The sequence below is a fragment of the Onychostruthus taczanowskii genome, unplaced genomic scaffold (genome assembly GCF_017590055.1).
Source record: "Onychostruthus taczanowskii isolate IOZ18803 unplaced genomic scaffold, ASM1759005v1 scaffold207, whole genome shotgun sequence".
In the NCBI taxonomy this organism is placed as follows: domain Eukaryota; kingdom Metazoa; phylum Chordata; class Aves; order Passeriformes; family Passeridae; genus Onychostruthus; species Onychostruthus taczanowskii.
In genome coordinates, this window is record NW_024499318.1 from 121,714 (window position 1) to 140,073 (window position 18,360).

At 61.6% G+C, this 18,360-nt stretch overlaps 4 protein-coding genes across 4 annotated transcripts in view; 1 reads left to right on the forward strand and 3 right to left on the reverse strand.

The window, feature by feature from the left end:
• Positions 1-375: 375 nt before the first annotated feature.
• Positions 376-1,672, reverse strand: S100A16 (S100 calcium binding protein A16). The gene is made up of 3 exons (XM_041403985.1): positions 1,514-1,672; positions 1,083-1,244; positions 376-990 (listed from the first exon to the last, which is right to left on the reverse strand). Exons 2-3 carry the CDS (start codon positions 1,236-1,238, stop codon positions 826-828), a joined length of 321 nt encoding a protein of 106 aa, XP_041259919.1. The 5' UTR covers positions 1,239-1,244; positions 1,514-1,672; the 3' UTR covers positions 376-825.
• Positions 1,673-9,820: 8,148 nt separating this feature from the next.
• S100A14 (S100 calcium binding protein A14) lies at positions 9,821-13,559 on the reverse strand. Its single transcript, XM_041403990.1, has 4 exons — positions 12,945-13,559; positions 12,619-12,706; positions 10,556-10,702; positions 9,821-10,465 (listed from the first exon to the last, which is right to left on the reverse strand). Exons 2-4 carry the CDS (start codon positions 12,649-12,651, stop codon positions 10,346-10,348), a joined length of 300 nt encoding a protein of 99 aa, XP_041259924.1. The 5' UTR covers positions 12,652-12,706; positions 12,945-13,559; the 3' UTR covers positions 9,821-10,345.
• A 22-nt stretch (positions 13,560-13,581) lies between these two features.
• On the reverse strand, positions 13,582-14,581 carry S100A13 (S100 calcium binding protein A13). Its single transcript, XM_041403984.1, has 3 exons — positions 14,349-14,581; positions 13,898-14,116; positions 13,582-13,745 (listed from the first exon to the last, which is right to left on the reverse strand). Exons 2-3 carry the CDS (start codon positions 14,087-14,089, stop codon positions 13,611-13,613), a joined length of 327 nt encoding a protein of 108 aa, XP_041259918.1. The 5' UTR covers positions 14,090-14,116; positions 14,349-14,581; the 3' UTR covers positions 13,582-13,610.
• A 2,150-nt stretch (positions 14,582-16,731) lies between these two features.
• S100A1 (S100 calcium binding protein A1) overlaps positions 16,732-18,360 on the forward strand; it is a 4,543-nt gene continuing 2,914 nt past the window's right edge. The window contains exon 1 of the mRNA XM_041403977.1: positions 16,732-16,813. The gene's annotated coding sequence lies outside the window, so the exon portion shown is untranslated. The remainder of the gene's footprint in view (positions 16,814-18,360) is intronic.

An 18,360-nucleotide genomic window follows, 5' to 3' on the forward strand; every position in this document is an offset into this window, starting at 1 on the left:
CCACGGCCCGGTCTCTTCCCGGTGAGAAATTCCCAGGAAAAGCCAAAACTGCCGGGCCCGGGATTCCTGCAGGGCGCCGGCAGCTCCGCCCTGCCCAGCCCGGGGGTCCCGCGGAGCTTTGCCCCCACCCCGGCTGGGGTGCTGGGACAGGAATTGGGGTGGGGGCAGCCGTGGATGTGCGAATGTTCCCCCCCTGACTCGGGGGGGGGGACACGGGACAATCGCGGCCGCGGTGTGTGCTGACACCCCGTGGTGGCTCCGGGGCACTCGGGACCGGCCTTGTCGCCAGCCCAGGCAAGGCGTGACACGGCGGTGGAGGGCGGGGACCCCCTCCCTCATCCGTCCCCCCCCTCCGCCGCCCCTCCCGCGACGGCAAAAGCTGAGCGGCACCCGCTGCTCCTCCGAACTTTATTGCTGCAATAAATAACCACGGTGCGGCACCCGGCCGGGACCGCGCCGCCCCCCGGGCAGGGGGAAAAGCGCCCTTTGCTCAAGGAGACCCCCCCAGTTTGGGGGGCAGCCCCAAAGGCAGAGGGGGGGCTGCCCGTGCTGGGATTTCTGCCGGCGCAGCGCTGAGGACAGACAGAATTCCCGTCCCGGAGCAGCGGGAGCCTCTTCCTTTGAGAGGAGGGGGGCAGAACAAGGAGGAGCCCCCCGAGGCTGCCACAGCTTCGCCCCCCAAATCCCACCCCCGGGGTCTGCCCGCCTCTACCCCGTTCTACTCGTGGGGACCTCGGGGTTCCGGAGGCTCGGGGCGGGCACAAAGCGGGGTTGGTGGAGGAGCCGGGGGGGGTCCGGGGGGGTCCGGGATGGGTCCAGCAGCGGCTACTTGGTGTGTTTGACACTCTGCTCCTGCTGGCGGATGATCTGCGCGATGGGGCTGGCGATGCCGCCTATCAAGGTCCAGTACTCCTCGAAGCTGATGCGCCCGTCCTTGTTCTCATCCAGGTCGCAGATGAGCTTGTCGGCGGCGCGGCGGTTCCCGGTGTCCTGAGGAGAGAACGGAGATGCTCAAGCCGTGCTCGGGAAGGGGAAACCCCCCTCCCCCGAGACCCCCGCCCCGCAGCCCCCCACGGGCTCACGGTCAGCATGTGGTTGAGCTCCCGGCTGAGCATCTTCCGAAAATCCTTCTTGCTGATGCGCCGCGGGTTCTTGCAGCAGCAGCAGCGGCTCGAGTACTTGTCGAAGTTGTTCACCAGCACCTGCACGGCCCATTCCAGCTCCGTGCACTCGGCCATGGTTCCCTGCGGGGGCGGCGCTCAGCTGAGACCCTCGGGGGTCTCCACCACAAACCCATCCCCCGCGGAGCGGCCAAGGCCCGCGGGCGCGGGTGGGGTTCTCATCACTCACATCACCCCCAAAAAATCCTCTCTGCCACCTGCGCCAGCCCAGAACTCCCGGCCGGGCCGGGCCGGGCCGGTGATGACGGCCCCGGTGCCGCGGGGCTGAGCAGCGCCAGGGCCGCGGCCGGCGCTTCCCAGAGCTCATTAGGGAGGAATGGGGCAGGAATTACCAGCCAGCCCTCCTGTTGCTTCACGGCTCCGGGAACGGCCCGGCGGGGCAGGTCCCGGCCTGCCGAGCCACCCCCCGCCCCGTTCTCCACGGCTCAGGGTCCCCTCCTGGCTGTCCCCTCCTGTCCCCTCCTGTCGCCGGGCAGGAAGCGCTGGCTGGGCCCAGCAGGATGGTCACCGTCACATCCCGGTGACAAGGACACGGAAACTGCGTCACCTTGGCAGGACTTGGCTCTTTCCTGCCCCGCCGGTGGCCGGGAGTGGGGACAGCTGGGCTCGGTGGGTCCCTCTGGTTCCACACTGGTTTGGGGACAACGGCGAGCGCCACAGCCACCGCCACGTGGGCCTTGAGCGCCGAGGGGTGGCCCAGCACTGTCCCCACTCTGGGGACATCATCTGAGGGTGTCCCCAGCCCGGCTGCTCGCTCTGGGACCTGCCCCGTGCCAGAATTTGGCTGCTGTCCCCTCTCCTCAGCCTGACCCTGCCCAGTCCAGCCCCAGGGAGGTGACACCGGGCTCAGCCACGCTCTCTCCTTGTCCCCACGTGCCTCAGCGTGGCCCTGTGTCCTCCCACGCCATCCTTGTCCCTGTGCTGCCACGTCCTGAGGTCACTCCATCACCCCGGGGCTGGGGACTGTCCCCAACTCTCGGGACTGTCCCCAACTCTCAGGACTGTCACCAGGGTGGCTTTGGGGCTGTCACACAGCGATGCCAGCCCAGGAACCCAAAGGATTTTGGCAAAAAAACCCCCTCGGCACCCCCTGCTGTCGCTCAGTGACATCGGTGTCACCTGTCCCCAGCGCCCGGCCCGTCCTTGGGGCACCGCGGCTGCTGCTCCGCCGGTGACTCACGGCACGGCCCCGGGGCCAGCCGGGGGCACGGGGCACTGCCGGGTGGCACACGGGGACACCGGGGTGAGACCCGGCCCCAGCTGGGTGGGACGGGCAGCCTGGGGGTCTCCAGCAGCTCCAATCCCTCCCACCCCTCCTTCCTCCTCTCCCTCTCCTTCCTCCCCCCTCGCCAGTGCCCAGAGCGGGGACAGAGAGCCGAGCACGGCCCCAGCGCTGCCTGGCCCCGCCGGCAAATCCTGCTTTTCCAGCGGCAAATCGCCCTTTTCCACCAAAAAATCCTGCTTTTCCACCAAAAAATCCTGCTTTTCCACCAAAAAATCCTCCTTTTCCACCAAAAAATCCTGCTTTTCCACCAAAAAATCCTCCTTTTCCACCAAAAAATCCTGCTTTTCCACCAAAAAATCCTCCTTTTCCACCAAAAAATCCTGCTTTTCCACCAAAAAATCCTCCTTTTCCACCAAAAAATCCTGCTTTTCCACCAAAAAATCCTCCTTTTCCACCAAAAAATCCTGCTTTTCCACCAAAAAAGTCCCCCTTTTCCACTGTCAAATCCCATTTTCTACCAACAAATCCTGCTTCTCCACTGGCAGATCCCCCTTTTCCACTGGCAGATCCCCCTTTTCCACTGGCAGATCCCCCTTTTCCACTGGCAGATCCCCCTTTTCCACTGGCAGATCCCCCTTTTCCACTGGCAGATCCCCCTTTTCCACTGGCAGACTCCCTTTTCCACCAACAAATCCCCTTTTCCACTGCCAAATCCCCTTTTCCACCAACCAATCTTGCTTTTCCACCAACAAATTCCCCTTTTCCACTGGCAGATTCCCTTTTCCACCAACAAATCCCCCTTTTCCACCAACAAATCCCCCTTTTCCACTGCCAAATCCCCTTTTCCACCAACAAATCTTGCTTTTCCACCTGCAAATTGCCCTTTTCCACCGGCAGATCCCCCTTTTCCACCAACAAATCCCCCTTTTCCACCAGCAGATCCCCCTTTTCCACTGCTAAATCCCCTTTTCCACCGACAAATCCCCCTTTTCCACCAACAAATCCCCCTTTTCCACTGCCAAATCCCCTTTTCCACCAACAAATGTTGCTTTTCCACCTGCAAATCGCCCTTTTCCACCGACAAATCCCCCTTTTCCACCAACAAATCCCCTTTTCCACCGGCAGATCCCCCTTTCCCAGGATCCAGACCCCTCTGGCTGCCCCAGGCCCAGCTCCCCAGCTCCAGGGAAGCTCCGCGGGTGCCGCCGATCCCGTCCCGGTTCCCCCCCGGTGACCCCGGCAGGTCCCTCCAGCCCGGGCCCCGCTCCCGAAGGATTCCAGGAATTTCCACCTCCCAACCTGCAGCCGCACACCCCAGGGCTCATCCCGGCCAAATATCCATCCCGAGGCTCCCGAGGCCAGCTTCCCCACCCCGGGAATTCCCGGGGAGCCCCACCTGCATCCTGCCGGGGTCCCGCAGTGTCCGTGTGTCGCCGCTGTGACCTCGCGGGCGGTGGCAGCCGCTGTCGCCGCTCTCTCCTCACCTCGCACCCATCCCGCCGGCCCAGCCGGGTTTTTAAGGAGGCTCCCACCCCTCCCTGACGTTCCCAGGGCGTTCCCGGAGCGGGGCTTACCTGGGAAATGGTTCCCCGAGGTTGCAACACCGGGACGGGTCGGAGCGAGCAGGGACCCGCAGCGGCCCCGGCTCCTCCCGGGGCTCTTTCGGGGTTTGGGGTGGTGGGCTGGGTGTGGGGAGCGCCCCAAAGACCCCACGGGCTGCACGAGGGCTCCCAGCAGCGAGGAGCGGGCGCAGAATTCCCGCCTGATCCTGGAAATTCGCTCATCCCTGCTCCAACCCAACCCCAGGCACTGGGGGCAAATAAAATCCTTAATTTGAGCCTAAACCACTCGTTCTGGTGCTGGCACAGGTTTGGGGCGAATAAAATCCTTAATTTGGGCCAAAACTACTTGTTCTGGGGGGTGCAAGGGGCTGACAGGTTTGGGGTGAACAAAATCCTTTATTTGGGCCAAAACCACTCATTATGGTGGGTGCAGGGGGGCTGACCCAGGTTTGGGGTGAATAAAATCCTTTCTTTGAGCCCAGACCACTTCTTCTGGTGCTGGCACAGGTTTGGGGTGAATAAAATCCTTAATGTGAACCCAAACCACTTGTTCTGGTGCTGACCCATGTTTGGAGCAAATAAAATCCATTATTTGAGCCCAAACCACTCGTTCTGGTGGGTCCAAGGGGCTGACCCAGCTTCGGGGCCCTGTCCAGCACTCAGCCCTCTCCGGCTGCCCCGGGACGGATCAGGCTCTTCCCTGGGCTGGTAAAGTCCCATCCATAATTAACCATCCCCGCAAATTGCAGGCCCGGTGTCTCCCAGAGCGATGCGATGGCGAGATCAGATGCCGGCCTTATCGGGGAGGGCTCATCTGAGGATGCAAAGCAGGAGGTGATTTATTCCACCTGCTCCCAGCACCTCCGCGACTCCCTCCCAAATCCCGGAAAAAAAAAAAAACAAAAAAAAACCGCGTCAGCTCTGCCCTGGCCTCTTCCTAATCTCGGCCGGGGAAGGAAGCAAACCTGTTTTCTTTGGGCCGAGATGGTGTTCGCGGCGGAGTTGACGCAACACCCCGGGAGGGTGGGAATCCCTCCCGAATCGCTCCCGAATCGCTCCCGGATCCCTCCCGGAGCCTGCAGGCAAACAGCTCACGCCTGAATCACGGCCTTTCATCGCCCTGCTGCCCCGGCGGATGTCACAACCGCAGCCAGGCCCTTATTTTTTTTTTTTTTTACAAGGCATCCAGGGCGTGTGCGTGTGCCCCGAGCAGCCACCGGCCCGGCCCTCGGGGAGCCCGGGGGGGTTGGGGGTCCCCTGGTGCAGCTCCCCCCCCTCCCACCACCCCAAAATGAAAGTTTGGGAGGTGTTTGGTGTCTGCAGCACCACGGGAGGCTTCGCAGAGGGGGCTTTTCTTGGTGTGATATTTCCTGAATTATTTTTTTCAGCCACCGCTTTTCTTGTCGTGATGTTTGCTGAATTATTTTTTTCAGCCTTTGCAGAGGGGGCTTTTCTTGGTGTGATATTTATTGAATTATTTTTTTCAGCTACCACTTTTCTTGGTGTGATGTTTCTTGAATTATTTTTATTTTCAGCCACCTCTTTTCTTGGTGTGATATTTCTTGAGTAATTTTTTTCAGCCTTTGCAGAGGGGGCTTTTCTTGGTGTGATGTTTCCTGAATTATTTTTCCCAGCCTTTGCAGAGGGGGCTTTTCTTGGTGTGATGTTTCTTGAATTATTTTTTTTCAGCCTCCGCTTTTCTTGGTGTGATGTTTCTTGAATTATTTTTTTCAGCCACCACTTTTCTTGGTGTGATGTTTCTTGAATTATTTTTATTTTCAGCCTCCGCTTTTCTTGTCCTGATGTTTCTTGAGTGATTTTTTTTCAGCGGGATTTCCTTTCTCGGGGAGAGGAGAAGCCTCAGCTCCTCGCGGGTTTTCTGCCTCGGAGTATGAAGATTGTTTATCCGACACGTGAATTGTTTTAACTGAATGGCCAGCTGTGTCAGGCCCTGGTTCAAGGCAAATTTGGGAGCTAAAATTAGCAAATTTGGGAGCTAAAATTAGCAAATTTGGGAGCTAAAAGCAGGAGAGTCAGAGTCTAAAAAATCAACCACGAGTTTCCTGTATCGTCCTTGTTAAACCTTCTGCCTGTGTCCTTTTTCTGTATTCTTTACTAGAGCTTTAGTGTGGCATTCTTTAATATTCTCTGATATTAATTATAGTTTATTCTATAATACAATAATAAAAGAAGAAATTATTTTATTATAGTAATTTGTCTGTATCCTTTTTCTATATTCTTCAGTATAGCTTTAGTGTGGCATTCTTTAGTATTCTATAATATTAATTATAGATTATTCTAGAATATAATAATGAAATAACAAATTATTATGATAATTTGTCTGTATCCTTTTTCTATATTCTTTACTATAGCTTTAATGTAGCATTCTTTAATAGGCTCTAATATTAATTATAGATTATTCTATAATAATATAATAATATATATGATATATAATATATAATAATAAATTAATATATAAATTAATATATTAATATATATTAATATATAATAAATTAATATAAAAATTATTATAACAATATATATTAATATAATAATAAATAATAATATATATAATAAAATAAATTATTTTATTATAACAATTTATACCCTTTTTCTATATTCTTCAGTATAGCTTTGGAGTGGCATTCTTTAATTTTCTCTAATATTAATTATAGATTATTCTACTACACAATAATCATAAAATAACAAATTAACCTCCTAAAACCGCGGAGTCAGGCTCACCATTTTCCCCCTTCACCCTAAAAACCCCCAAAGCCTCCACGGTGACCCCCAGGGTGGGCGTCGCGCCCCTCACCCTCCCCGTCCCCTCCAGAACATTCCAGAGGCTGGCCCAGGGGCTGCCTCACGCCTCAGGAATTGTCGCGGCGGTGTCGCAGCCGTGTCCCCCCATCCCCATCGCCCCCACCTGACACATTTCCTGCCTCGCAATCACAGCCGCGCCTTTATTTATCGTTTATTCCCGTTCCCACCGGGAATGACCGATAAATAATCGTTCCCGTTGTGAAACCCGGGAGCAGACCGCGGTGCCGGGGGTGCCACCAGCCCGGCAGGACCTGTCCCCTGCCCGGATTTTATCATCCCTCTGCTTCCCTCCCTCTCCCGGCCCTGCCGAGGCGCCCACGCCCTCTCCCTTTTATTTATTTATTTTATTTTTTTTTTAAATCCTCCTTTTTTTAGGGTCCCCGCAGCCTCCTCCGGGATGTGCAGCCCGCTGGGAAGGGAAAAGTGGGAAAACCGGGTGCTCCGGCCCTTCCCCGCGGTTCTGTCACAGTTTGATGGAATTTCAACCAAATCCCGACTTTTCCCGGCCCGGTGGGGTCTTACTCACGGCCTCGCAGAATGTGGGGCTTTCCAAGCCCAGGAAATTTGGGGTGTCCCAGGAATTCTGGGGTGTCCCAGATTTTGGGGTTTCTCAGGGTTTTGGGGTGTCCCAGATTTTGGGGTTTCCTAGATTCTGGGGTGTACCAGGGTTTTGGGGTGTCCCAGATTTTGGGGTTGTCCCAGGATTTGGGGGTGTCCCAGGGTTTTGGGGTGTCCCAGGAATTTGGGGTTTCCTAGATTTTGGGGTGTCCCAGGATTTGGGGGTGTCCCAGGGTTTTGGGGTGTCCCAGGAATTTGGGGTTTCCTAGATTTTGGGGTGTCCCAGGATTTGGGGGTGTCCCAGGGTTTTGGGGTGTCCCAGGAATTTGGGGTTTCCTAGATTTTGGGGTGTCCCAGGATTTGGGGGTGTCCCAGGGTTTTGGGGTGTCCCAGGAATTTGGGGTTTCCTAGATTTTGGGGTGTCCCAGGATTTGGGGGTGTCCCAGGGTTTTGGGGTGTCCCAGGAATTTGGGGTTTCCTAGATTTTGGGGTGTCCCAGGATTTGGGGGTGTCCCAGGGTTTTGGGGTGTCCCAGGAATTTGGGGTTTCCTAGATTTTGGGGTGTCCCAGGATTTGGGGGTGTCCCAGGGTTTTGGGGTGTCCCAGGAATTTGGGGTTTCCTAGATTTTGGGGTGTCCCAGGATTTGGGGGTGTCCCAGGGTTTTGGGGTGTCCCAGGAATTTGGGGTTTCCTAGATTTTGGGGTGTCCCAGGATTTGGGGGTGTCCCAGGGTTTTGGGGTGTCCCAGGAATTTGGGGTTTCCTAGATTTTGGGGTGTCCCAGGATTTGGGGGTGTCCCAGGGTTTTGGGGTGTCCCAGGAATTTGGGGTTTCCTAGATTTTGGGGTGTCCCAGGATTTGGGGGTGTCCCAGGGTTTTGGGGTGTCCCAGGAATTTGGGGTTTCCTAGATTTTGGGGTGTCCCAGGATTTGGGGGTGTCCCAGGGTTTTGGGGTGTCCCAGGAATTTGGGGTTTCCTAGATTTTGGGGTGTCCCAGGATTTGGGGGTGTCCCAGGGTTTTGGGGTGTCCCAGGAATTTGGGGTTTCCTAGATTTTGGGGTGTCCCAGGATTTGGGGGTGTCCCAGGGTTTTGGGGTGTCCCAGGAATTTGGGGTTTCCTAGATTTTGGGGTGTCCCAGGATTTGGGGGTGTCCCAGGGTTTTGGGGTGTCCCAGGAATTTGGGGTTTCCTAGATTTTGGGGTGTCCCAGGATTTGGGGGTGTCCCAGGGTTTTGGGGTGTCCCAGGAATTTGGGGTTTCCTAGATTTTGGGGTGTCCCAGGATTTGGGGGTGTCCCAGGGTTTTGGGGTGTCCCAGGAATTTGGGGTTTCCTAGATTTTGGGGTGTCCCAGGATTTGGGGGTGTCCCAGGGTTTTGGGGTGTCCCAGGAATTTGGGGTTTCCTAGATTTTGGGGTGTCCCAGGATTTGGGGGTGTCCCAGGGTTTTGGGGTGTCCCAGGATTTGGGGGTGTCCCAGGGTTTTGGGGTGTCCCGGGGTTTTGGGGTCTCCCCTGACCTCCCTCCGGCTGCATCCCCAAAGCGCGGGCATGACTCTGCCCCTGGGGTCCCCACAACGGGACCACCCCCGCAGCTGGGAATGGGGGGGGTGGAGAGCCCTGGGGTGTCCACGGGGGTCACACACACCTGCAGCGTCCCCTGCAGCACCCCCTGGACCCCCACAGCACCCCCTGTACCCCCAGAGCATCCCTGGACCCCCAGAGTATCCCCTGCACCCCCTGCACCCCCACAGCACTCCCTGCACCCCCAGAGATACGCTGCTCAATCTCAATTTTCCAGCTCCAGCATAACAATGCAGTAATTTTCCAATAAACAGCCTCATCTCCCTAGACCATTACCTCTGCAGGTGACACTTGGCACAGTGTCCTTGGCCAGTGACCTCTCTGTGGTGCCTGAACCTGCTCTGGGGCCTTATCCCTGGAGCTGGACCAGTCTTTTCTGCTTCCACATCTGTCCTTGGGCTTGGAGAAGAGGAAGAAGCCAAAGCTGAGCACCTCACCACACCTTGGTGAGGGTGGATATGGGCACAGGTGTCAGAGCAGGGATGTGGTCACTGCAGCACGGGGCACAGTCCCCACTGCCCAGCACACCTGTGGGGTGAGTCTCCCCCACAGACGAGCCCCCCCTCCCCCCATTCCGGTCGGTTTGTTTGGGTGTTTTTTGTTGTTTTTTTTTTTTCCCCGATGTTTTCCTTTATTAATTTATACCAAAAAAAAAAAAAAAAAAAGGAAAAAAAAAAAAAAAAAAAGGAAAAAAAAAAAAAAAAAAACCCCAAAAAACCCCGGGGGCCCCCCCCTTTTTTTTTTTTTTTTTTTCCCATGTTTTCCTTTATTAATTTTTACCAAAAAAAAAAAAAAAAACCCCAAAAAACCCCGGGGGCCCCCCCCTTTTTTTTTTTTTTTTTTTCCCCTGTTTTCCTTTTTTAATTTATACAAAAAAAAAAAGGTCGCGGGTGGCCCCAGGAATCCCCGGAGGTGGGGAGCACCGGCAGGGCAGCGCATCCCGGAACAACCCCCCAAAATCCGGGTGGGGGGACGGCAGGGAAAGCTCCCAGACCACTCACACCCCCCCGCGGCCGAGCCCGGGGTGCCCCTGGAGGTGCCATGGGGGTGACAGGGACGAGCCCCCCTCCCCATCCAGGGGGGGTTTGGAGCCGAGCCCCTCTCGCTGCGGGGCGGGGGGAGCCGCACCCGCAGCGCTGCGGGGCCGGAGAGGGGGGACAATCCCGGGGGTGGGGGCGCACGGAGAGAGGCGGCTCCGCTGCCAGGACCCCCCCCTTTGTGCCCCCCGCTCCGGGGACAGAGCTGGGGGAGGGAAGGAGAGCCGAGCAGGGCGGGGATGGAGCCGGGGAGGGGAATCCTCCGGCAGCAGCGAGGTCGCTTTTTTTTTTTTTTTTTTCCCAGGCGCATCCCAGCGGCTTCTGGCGCTTCCAGGAGCAGAGCCTGAGGCCTCGGGCGCCTTCCCGTCCCCCACCACCCTCTACTTCCTCCGGCAGCCCTTGGCCGCATCCCCCATCATGTCCCAGTACTCCCCGAACTCCAGCTTGGCCTCGTTAGGGTCTCCCATGCATTCGATCTTCTCTTCCAGGGGTCCCACGCACTGCAGACAAAACATCGGGGTGACCCCACCGGCAGCCAGAGCCGCCCCCCTCCCCAGCTCCTCCTGCCCGCCCCCGGGCTCTGCCCTCACCTTGCCCAGGTGCGGCAGCTTCTGCACCACCAGCTCCTGCATCTCGTTGGGGGTCAGGTACTCCTTCTGCCCCTTCACGGCGTAGCAGTGGAACTGGCTGATGACGGTCTCGATGGCCCGTTCCACGTCCGTGAGCTCCTGGCAGTCCTGCGGGGGGGGACAGAGGGTGAGGCGGGGGGGGACAGCTCCGTGGAGGGGTGGGACAGGTCCCCGAGGGGTGGGACAGGTCCCCGGAGGGGTGGGACAGGTCCCCGGAAGGGTGGGTCAGATCCCCAGAAGGGTGGGACAGGTCCCCGAGGGGTGGGACAGGTCCCCAGAGGAGGGGGACAGGTCCCCAGAAGGGTGGGACAGGTCCCCGGATGAGTGGGACAGGTCCCCAAGGGGTGGGACAGGTCCCCGGAAGGGTGGATCAGATCCCCAGAAGGGTGGGACAGGTCCCTAGAAGGGTGGGACAGGTCCCCGAGGGGTGGGACAGGTCCCCGGATGAGGGGGACAAGTCCCTAGAAGGGTGGGACAGGTCCCCGGAAGGGTGGGACAGGTCCCCAAGGGGTGGGACATCCCGCGGAGGGGACAGGACAAGCCCCGAGCAAACATTTCATCCCTGCACAACCACGGGATAAATCTCCTTGTCGGCACCCGGCCCCTCTGCGCGGATGTGAGGCGCCCTCCCGTCCAGCTGTGGCACCTCCGCATCCAGCTGTGAGCCCCCAATCCAGCTGTGACCCCCAATCCAGATGTGACCCCCATCCAGCTGTGACCCCCAATCCAGATGTGACACCCCAATCCAGCTGTGACCCCCAATCCAGCTGTGAGACCCCCATCCAGCTGTGAGCCCCCATCCAGCTGTGAGCCCCCTCCAGCTCTCAGCCCGCAGTCCCCACACGGATCCCGGACCGCTCCATACAGATGTTTCTCCCCCCATCCAGCTGTTGCCCGGCTCTGACAGCCCCTCCAGCTGCCGTCGCCCGTCCCCCCCGAGCTGTCACCCCCGCAGACGCGCTGTCCCCGCCAGGCTCAGCCACCCCGGCGTCTCTCGCCACCCCCGGCGCGGGCCCGTCCCGACTGGTTCTTCCTCTCCTCCGCACAAGCGGCGATGGCAGCGTGAGTCAGTGCCCGCCGGCCCGGGGCTCCGGGGAGCCCCTGTGCCACCCCGCAGACCCCAACCCCGGCGGGGTGGGGGGCGCAGAACAGCGTGACCCCCGCTCCCGGTCACTCCCGGTCAGTCCCGGTCAGTCCCGGTCGCTCCCGGTCAGTCCTGGTCAGTCCCGGTCGCTCCCGGTCGCTCCCGGTCACTCCTGGTCACTCCCGGTCACTCCCGGTCACTCCTGGTCAGTCCTGGTCACTCCCGGTCACTCCCGATCACTCCCGGTCACTCCCAATCACTCCCGGTCACTCCCGATCACTCCTGGTCACTCCCGGTCACTCCCGATCACTCCCCATCACTCCCGGTCACTCCCGATCACTCCTGGTCACTCCCGGTCACTCCCGATCACTCCTGGTCACTCCCCATCACTCCCGGTCACTCCCGGTCACTCCCGATCACTCCCGGCCGCTCCCGGTCAGTCCCGGTCACTCCCGGCCGCTCCCGGTCAGTCCCGGTCACTCCCGGTCAGTCCCGGTCACTCCCGGTCGCTCCCGGCCGCTCGCGCGGCTCCGTTTGAGGGCAGCGACGGTGATTCACCCAAAATCTGCGGCTTCCCCTCGGAACGCCGTGAAACCACAGCCGGCGATGCCCACCGGGCAACGTGCAGAGCCTCAGCCTGGCGCCCCAAAATCCTCCACAGGATGCCAAGGGCTGCGGGGTGGGCACGTCCCGCTCGGCAGCCGAGGAGAAGCGGAGCTTCGCTGCCGTGGGGCATCCTCGGAGAGGCTGCAAGGAGCGCGGCCGGCTCCCGAAGCGGTCAATCCGCGGGAGCACACTGAGCTGCCCCCTTCCCCGAGCTTTCCAGCGGCTCTGCCAACCCCCCAGAGCAGCCCCCGGCCCACGCCGTGCCCGGGGCTGCGAGGCCGGGGCCGTGCGGGGTCACCCCCGCCCCGCCGGTGTCGCGGTGTCCCCGCCGGACCTTGCGCTTCTTGCGGCAGTTGCACTGGCCCATCCTGCTGCTGGGGGTCTCTCCGGGGGTCTCTCCTGTGCCGCGGGGTCCGGGGGAGCTGGCGGGGGAAGGAAGCCAAGCTCAGCTCTCGGCTCGGGGGGGAGCTTCCCCTCCTCCGGCGCCAGGACTCCTCCTCATCCCCGAGCCGAGGGCGAGGAAGGAGCCCCGGGATGCGGCGCTGGAGCTGCCGGGACACGTCCCCGGCGTCCTCGCAAGTCGTGGCAGAGCCGAGCGTGGGAGCAGAGGGGCCCGGGGCGCAGCCCCCCCCCGTCCCGTGGGGCGGCCGGGCCACTTACCTGCAGCACGGGCTGTCCCAGGTGTGCGCGGGCTGCGGCGGGCCGGGGTTTTATACCGGGGAGGTGTGAGTGGGAGCTCCGTGGTGCAAGGCGTCTCATTTGGGAGCCTGGCCCGGCGCCAGCGTGGGGCCGGGAAACGCCTCCTTCCCGGCCACACCGACGGTTCCACATCCCAGCGGGCCCGGCACGGCGGCGTGGGAACGGCACCGGGCCCGGAGCGGGATTTCAGCGGCCCAGCAGCGCCGGGATTCGGGGGGTCTGAACGCTGATGTCCTCCAGCGGGGATGTGCTGGCGGATGTGTCCCCCCCGTGCCACCCAAGACCCTCAGAGGACGGGCATGGATGCCATGGAGATGGTGGCATCGCTGCCCGGATCCGCCGTGCCCCACCCCGGCCACAGCCACAGCTCTGCCCCCCACGCCCCCCCCAGCGCGGCAGGAAGGTGTTTGTGGGGCGCAGGGTGGCACCCCAAAAGCCAGACCAGCGCAAGGGCAATTTGGGAACGGCTCCGGAGCCACGGAGTGACCCCAAAGCCACAGCCCGGGGCTGAGCCTGTCCCCAGCGTGGCCACCATGGGGAGGGAGGTGGTGGGGGCTGGGATCAGAGCCCCCCAGCAAGAACAGCAGGATGCTCAGGCTCAGGGAAACCTCTTTATTTGAGTCTCCATCACTTCTTGCCCGCTTTGTCCCTGCGCACGGCCTTGGCCAGCTCCCCGATCAGCCTCCAGTACTCCCCAAACCTCAGCTCCTCGTCGTTGTTCACGTCCAGCTCGCTCATCTTCTCCTCCAGGGAGGGCACATCCTGCGGGGAGCGCACGGGAGGGCGCCTCTGATGCCCAGACACCGGCACGGGCACCAGGCTGCCAACCCCGGGGGAGCGGGAGCAGCGCCGCTGTTCAGGGGGACCCCCGGAGACCCCCGGGGACCCCGCGGTGCTGCTGCTGCCCACCTCACCTTCATCAGGTTGGGCAGCTGGAGCCGCACCAGCTCCTTGAACTCGCCGGCCGTCAGCGTGCCCTTCCTGCCCTCCTTGGCGGCGAAGGTGACAAACACGGTGACGATGCGCTCGATGGCCGCCTCCAGCTCCGTCAGCTCCATCGGCGGCTCGGTGGGCTCGGTGGGCTCGGTGGGCTCGGCCGTGGCCATGGCACCGGACACGCCGCTAGCCCGGAGCTGCAGGGACAGGAGCCCAGCGGGGGTCGCATGCAGAGGAGTGTCCCAGGTGGGGACCCTCGCCCCCTCCCCAGCCCAGCTCGGGCTCAGCTCAGCCCCGCAGGGCTCAGGAGGGGTCCCGGGGCTTGTGCAGGAGGGGCAGCGGGTCCCGGTGGTGGCGGAGCGGGGACACGGGGAGGGGACAGGGGGGACATCGGTGGGCCGGAGCTGCGGCGAGCGATGCCCCACTTACCCCAGGCTGCGGGCAGGTCGCGGTCCCCGGGAGGTTTCGAGGGCTTCGGGAGCTTTGGGGAGTTTTCAGGAGGTTTTATAGCCGCGCCGCAGGAGGGGACAGCGCAGCCTTTGTCCCCCCCGCGCCGGTGTTGGGTTTCCTGATGCGGCCGGACGGACGCGCAGTCACCGCCCGGGCGCCGCCGTCCGTCGGTCCGTCCGTCCCTCCGTCCGTCCCTCCGCTCCCTCCCCTCCTGGGCACCGGACCAAACTCGGCCTGAACTCGCCGCGGCCTCCCGGGGACCTCCGGTGGGGACAGGACGGGACCGCGGGCAGAGAGTGCCCCGGCGCTGCGGCATCACCGGGGCCGCGCACAGAAACATTCCCGGGATCGGGATCGGTTTGGTTGGAAAAGACCCCCGAGAGGATTGAATCCAAACTCTGAGCTCCATTCCGGGGGTGCAGGGCAGGTGTCACCCCCAGCTCTCTCCCTGCAGGGCTGGGGACACTGAGGTGACCCCAGGGCTCCGGTCACATTCCGGTGACATCCCTGTCACATCCCGGGCAGTGTCACCGAGCCAGGGCCCGGCTCGGCCCGCACCGAGTGAGAGTTGTGACTCAGCCGCCCGCTGACATCATCCCTATTAATAGTGGGCTCTGTAAAAAATTAATTAATCCAAATTAATTAGGGGGTTGGAACGGCCCCAGCGCTCCCCTTTAATCAGTGGGTATTTATAACATGGCAGCCCTGGCAGACCCAGCAGCTCCTGCGGGCACCCCAAATCCCCCGGGGACCCCGAGGGGACCCCGCACACAGCCTCAGGACTGTCCCCACGGGTGTGACAAACAGCGAGGCTGCAGCGAGCAGCCCCCCACGGCAACACGCGGGAATTTGGGGTCCCAAAGCCCCAGCGGTGTTTTGGGGACCGAGGGCAGGGGGATCCCCGGTACAACGTCACCATCACGGTTTGTGCTGAGCCCCGACACGCTGGCGGGGACAGGGAGGCTCCCACGGGCGCGGGGTGGCCCTGTCCCCACCCCAGAACCGTCACACCAGCTCACGGGGCAGGAATTGGCTTCCTGCCGCCCCATCCGGCCCCGGGATGACGGAGGGGACGGGGCTGGGACGGTCACCGAGCCCCACGTCAGGGCACCGGGGTGGCCTCTTGGGAAAGCGGCGGGTGAGTCAGGCCCGGCAGGGACCGGGACAGGTTTGGGGTGAATCACCGGCCCCGGAGCCAGGCGGGCCCGTGACTCCCCGGCCCTGGAATTCGGGGTGAGGAAGGGGCAGATGCAGCAGCAGCCCCACAACAGGAGGGGAAGGGACATCCAGGTCTTTTGTCAGCCTGGGATCCCTGTCAGGACTGTCCCCACGGGAAGGGGACACCGGCATGGCCAGGAGGGGACCATGGAGGGACTGGGGCCACGGAGGGACTGGGGCCATCTAGGGACAGGGATGGGGGCCATATAGGGTCAGGGACTGTACAGGGACTTGGGCCATGTAGGGACAGGGACAGGGCCTTATAGGGTCAGGGAAAGGGCCATACAGGGACTTGGTCCATATAGGGACTTGGGCCATATAGGGACAGGGACAGGGCAATATAGGGATGGGACCATAGAGACTTGGGCCATTTAGGGACAGGGAAGGGACCATATAGCAACTCAGGCCCTATAGGGATGGTACCACACAGAGACCTTGGCCATATAGGGACAGACACCATACAGGGACTTGGCCCATATAGGACCACAGGACCCCGTGTGACAGGGTGACCACGTGCAGGGGGTCAGTGCCCACTTCCACATCCTCATTCCGGGGTTCTCCACAACCCGTCTGGGTTGGGGACCCCAACTAGGGATGGCCACCACGATGCCCAGCCCGGCAGTGGCCCCTGCTGGCCCCGTCGGGGCTCGCTGGAGGGGACCGCGAGTGCCAAAGCCACCGCGGTGTCCCCAGCCCGGCCACTGCAGCTCCTCCCTTTCCAAACCCCGGGGATGGAAAAGCCTCTTCCAAAGCCCCGGTGATGGGATGGGGAGACAAGATCGGCCCAGCCCGGCACCGGGAACTGGAGCAACTGGTTTAGCTGGGTCAAAGTGGAGCAGGGGAGTCGCAGTGGCTGGAACCTGTTCCAAGCTGTGTGTAAAGCTCCTGGCATGTCCCTCGCTGCTCCTGCTTCGGGAAGAGCTCCTGGGAATGTGCCAGCCGTGCTGGGCGTGCTCTGCCCCGGCCGCAGGGTCTGAGACCCGCCCCGAGACCCCCCGGTGTTGGGGTTCACCCTGGGGCACCTCGGTCCTGCTGTCCCAGAGGGTTTGGGGGGCTGGGAATGCATGGCCCTGTCCCCTCTGTCCCCGCCTGGCAGGGAGTGGGGTCGGGGTTATTTTTGGGTAATGCCCGTCCCTGTCACGAGCAGCTGCTGGCCCCGGTGACGTTCCCGGGCTCTCCCGGAATCCTGCCCGCTGTGAGCTGCTCGGGGGACAGGGACACGGCGAGTGAGTGCCACGGGGCCCCTCCCGGCGCCCCCAGGCTCGGGATCCCGGGATCCAGCCCCTCCCGGAGCCCCCCAGGCTCGGGATCCCGGGATCCAGCCCCTCCCGGCGCCCCCAGGCTCGGGATCCCGGGATCCGGCCCCTCCCGGCGCCCCCAGGCTCGGGATCCCGGGATCCGGAGCCCCCCCTCCCTGCCCCACCGCAGGATCGGGGCCGTGTCCCCTCCCGAGCTGCCCTTTGGGACCCCCCGCTCCCACCCGGGACTCGCAATTCCAGCTGGGACCCCTCCCCTGTCTGGGGACCCCCACATCCATCCAGTTTCCCCATTCCCAGCGCAGTGGGGAGGGGGCTTGGCCCCACACGACCACCGGGTTTGGGACCCCGGGCAGGGCCCACCCCCGGCCGCGGGGCAGGAAGTGCGGGAGGTGGGAGCAGGATGTAATTAGCCCCAAATTAGGGCTGGAAGCCGGCACGAGGAGCCCGGCAGCACCCGGCGCTCGGGAAAATGCTGCTCCTGTCTGAGGGGGTCCCAACTCCTGGGGAGGGTCCCAGAGAGGGGGGCTGAGGAATTTGGGGGATGAAGAACTTGGGGGCTGAGGAATTTGGGGGATCAGGAATTTGAGGGCTGAGGAATTTGGGGGATGAAGAACTTGGGGGCTGAGGAACTTGGAGGATCAGGAATTTGGGGGATTAGGATTTTGGGGGATCAAGAATTTGAGGGCTGAGGAATTTGGGACTTGAAGCATTTGGAGGCTGAGGAATTCAGAGGATCAGGAATTTGGGGACTGAGGAATTTGGGGGACTAGGAATTTGGAGGATTAGAAATTTGGGGAATCAGGAATTCGGGGGCTGAGGAATTCGGGGGCTGAAGCATTTGGGGGATCAGGAATTCGGGGGATCAGGAATTCGGGGGCTGAAGCATTCGGGGGATCAGGAATCCGGGGGATCAGGAATCCGGGGGCTGAGGAATCCGGGGCTGAGCTCCCCGGGGATGCCGGAGCCGGGCAGGCTGCGGGCTCCGGCCCGCGCGGATCCGGGGCCGTAACGGGATCCTCGGGATTATCAGCATCACCGGGGCCAGCTCGGGCTCCGGTTTCTTGGCCGAGGCGTTGCTGCAGCAACGTCGGGCTCGGGATTGTGGGGCCTTTTCAGGCGGACAAGAGCCCTTTGAGAGCGCGGGGGGCCCCGCGGAGTCACCCGATACCCCCGCGCCTCCCCCCGGGCCGCGCTGGCTCCCGTGGCCGGGCAGCGGACACCGGATCCCGTTATCAGCGCCGGGAGCGGGGCTGGCCGCGGATCCGGCCCCGGGGATGCGGCCCCGATCCCGGCGCTGACAGACGGGGGATGCCCGCGGTGCCACCGAGGGGTCACGGCGTGGCCACCGCCGTCACCTGGGGGTCCCCGGGGACTGTCCCCAGCGAGGCACCCCCGCTGTCCGTCCCAACCCTGCCGATGTCCCCAATTTTCTGAGCATCCCGGAGCATCCTGGGGGGTGGCGAGGGGCGCTAAAGGGACCCCCCCCCCCCACCCGCCGGTGCTCCCCCCCCCCC

What these genes read in the sequence shown, in the direction of transcription:
- S100A14 (XM_041403990.1), bottom strand. Translation starts at nt 12,651, where the DNA reads ATGGGCCAGTGCAACTGCCGCAAGAAGCGCAAG. An exon ending in ACTGCCGCAAGAAGCGCAAG is followed by an intron (nt 10,703 to 12,618) that starts GTCCGGCGGGGA and finishes CCCCCCCCGCAG; the next exon opens with GACTGCCAGGAGCTCACGGA. An exon ending in AGCTGCCGCACCTGGGCAAG is followed by an intron (nt 10,466 to 10,555) that starts GTGAGGGCAGAG and finishes TTTTGTCTGCAG; the next exon opens with TGCGTGGGACCCCTGGAAGA.
- S100A13 (XM_041403984.1), bottom strand. Translation starts at nt 14,089, where the DNA reads ATGGCCACGGCCGAGCCCACCGAGCCCACCGAGCCCACCGAGCCGCCG. An exon ending in AGCTGCCCAACCTGATGAAG is followed by an intron (nt 13,746 to 13,897) that starts GTGAGGTGGGCA and finishes CGCTCCCCGCAG; the next exon opens with GATGTGCCCTCCCTGGAGGA.
- S100A16 (XM_041403985.1), bottom strand. Translation starts at nt 1,238, where the DNA reads ATGGCCGAGTGCACGGAGCTGGAATGGGCCGTGCAGGTGCTGGTGAAC. An exon ending in AGCTCAACCACATGCTGACC is followed by an intron (nt 991 to 1,082) that starts GTGAGCCCGTGG and finishes TTCTCTCCTCAG; the next exon opens with GACACCGGGAACCGCCGCGC.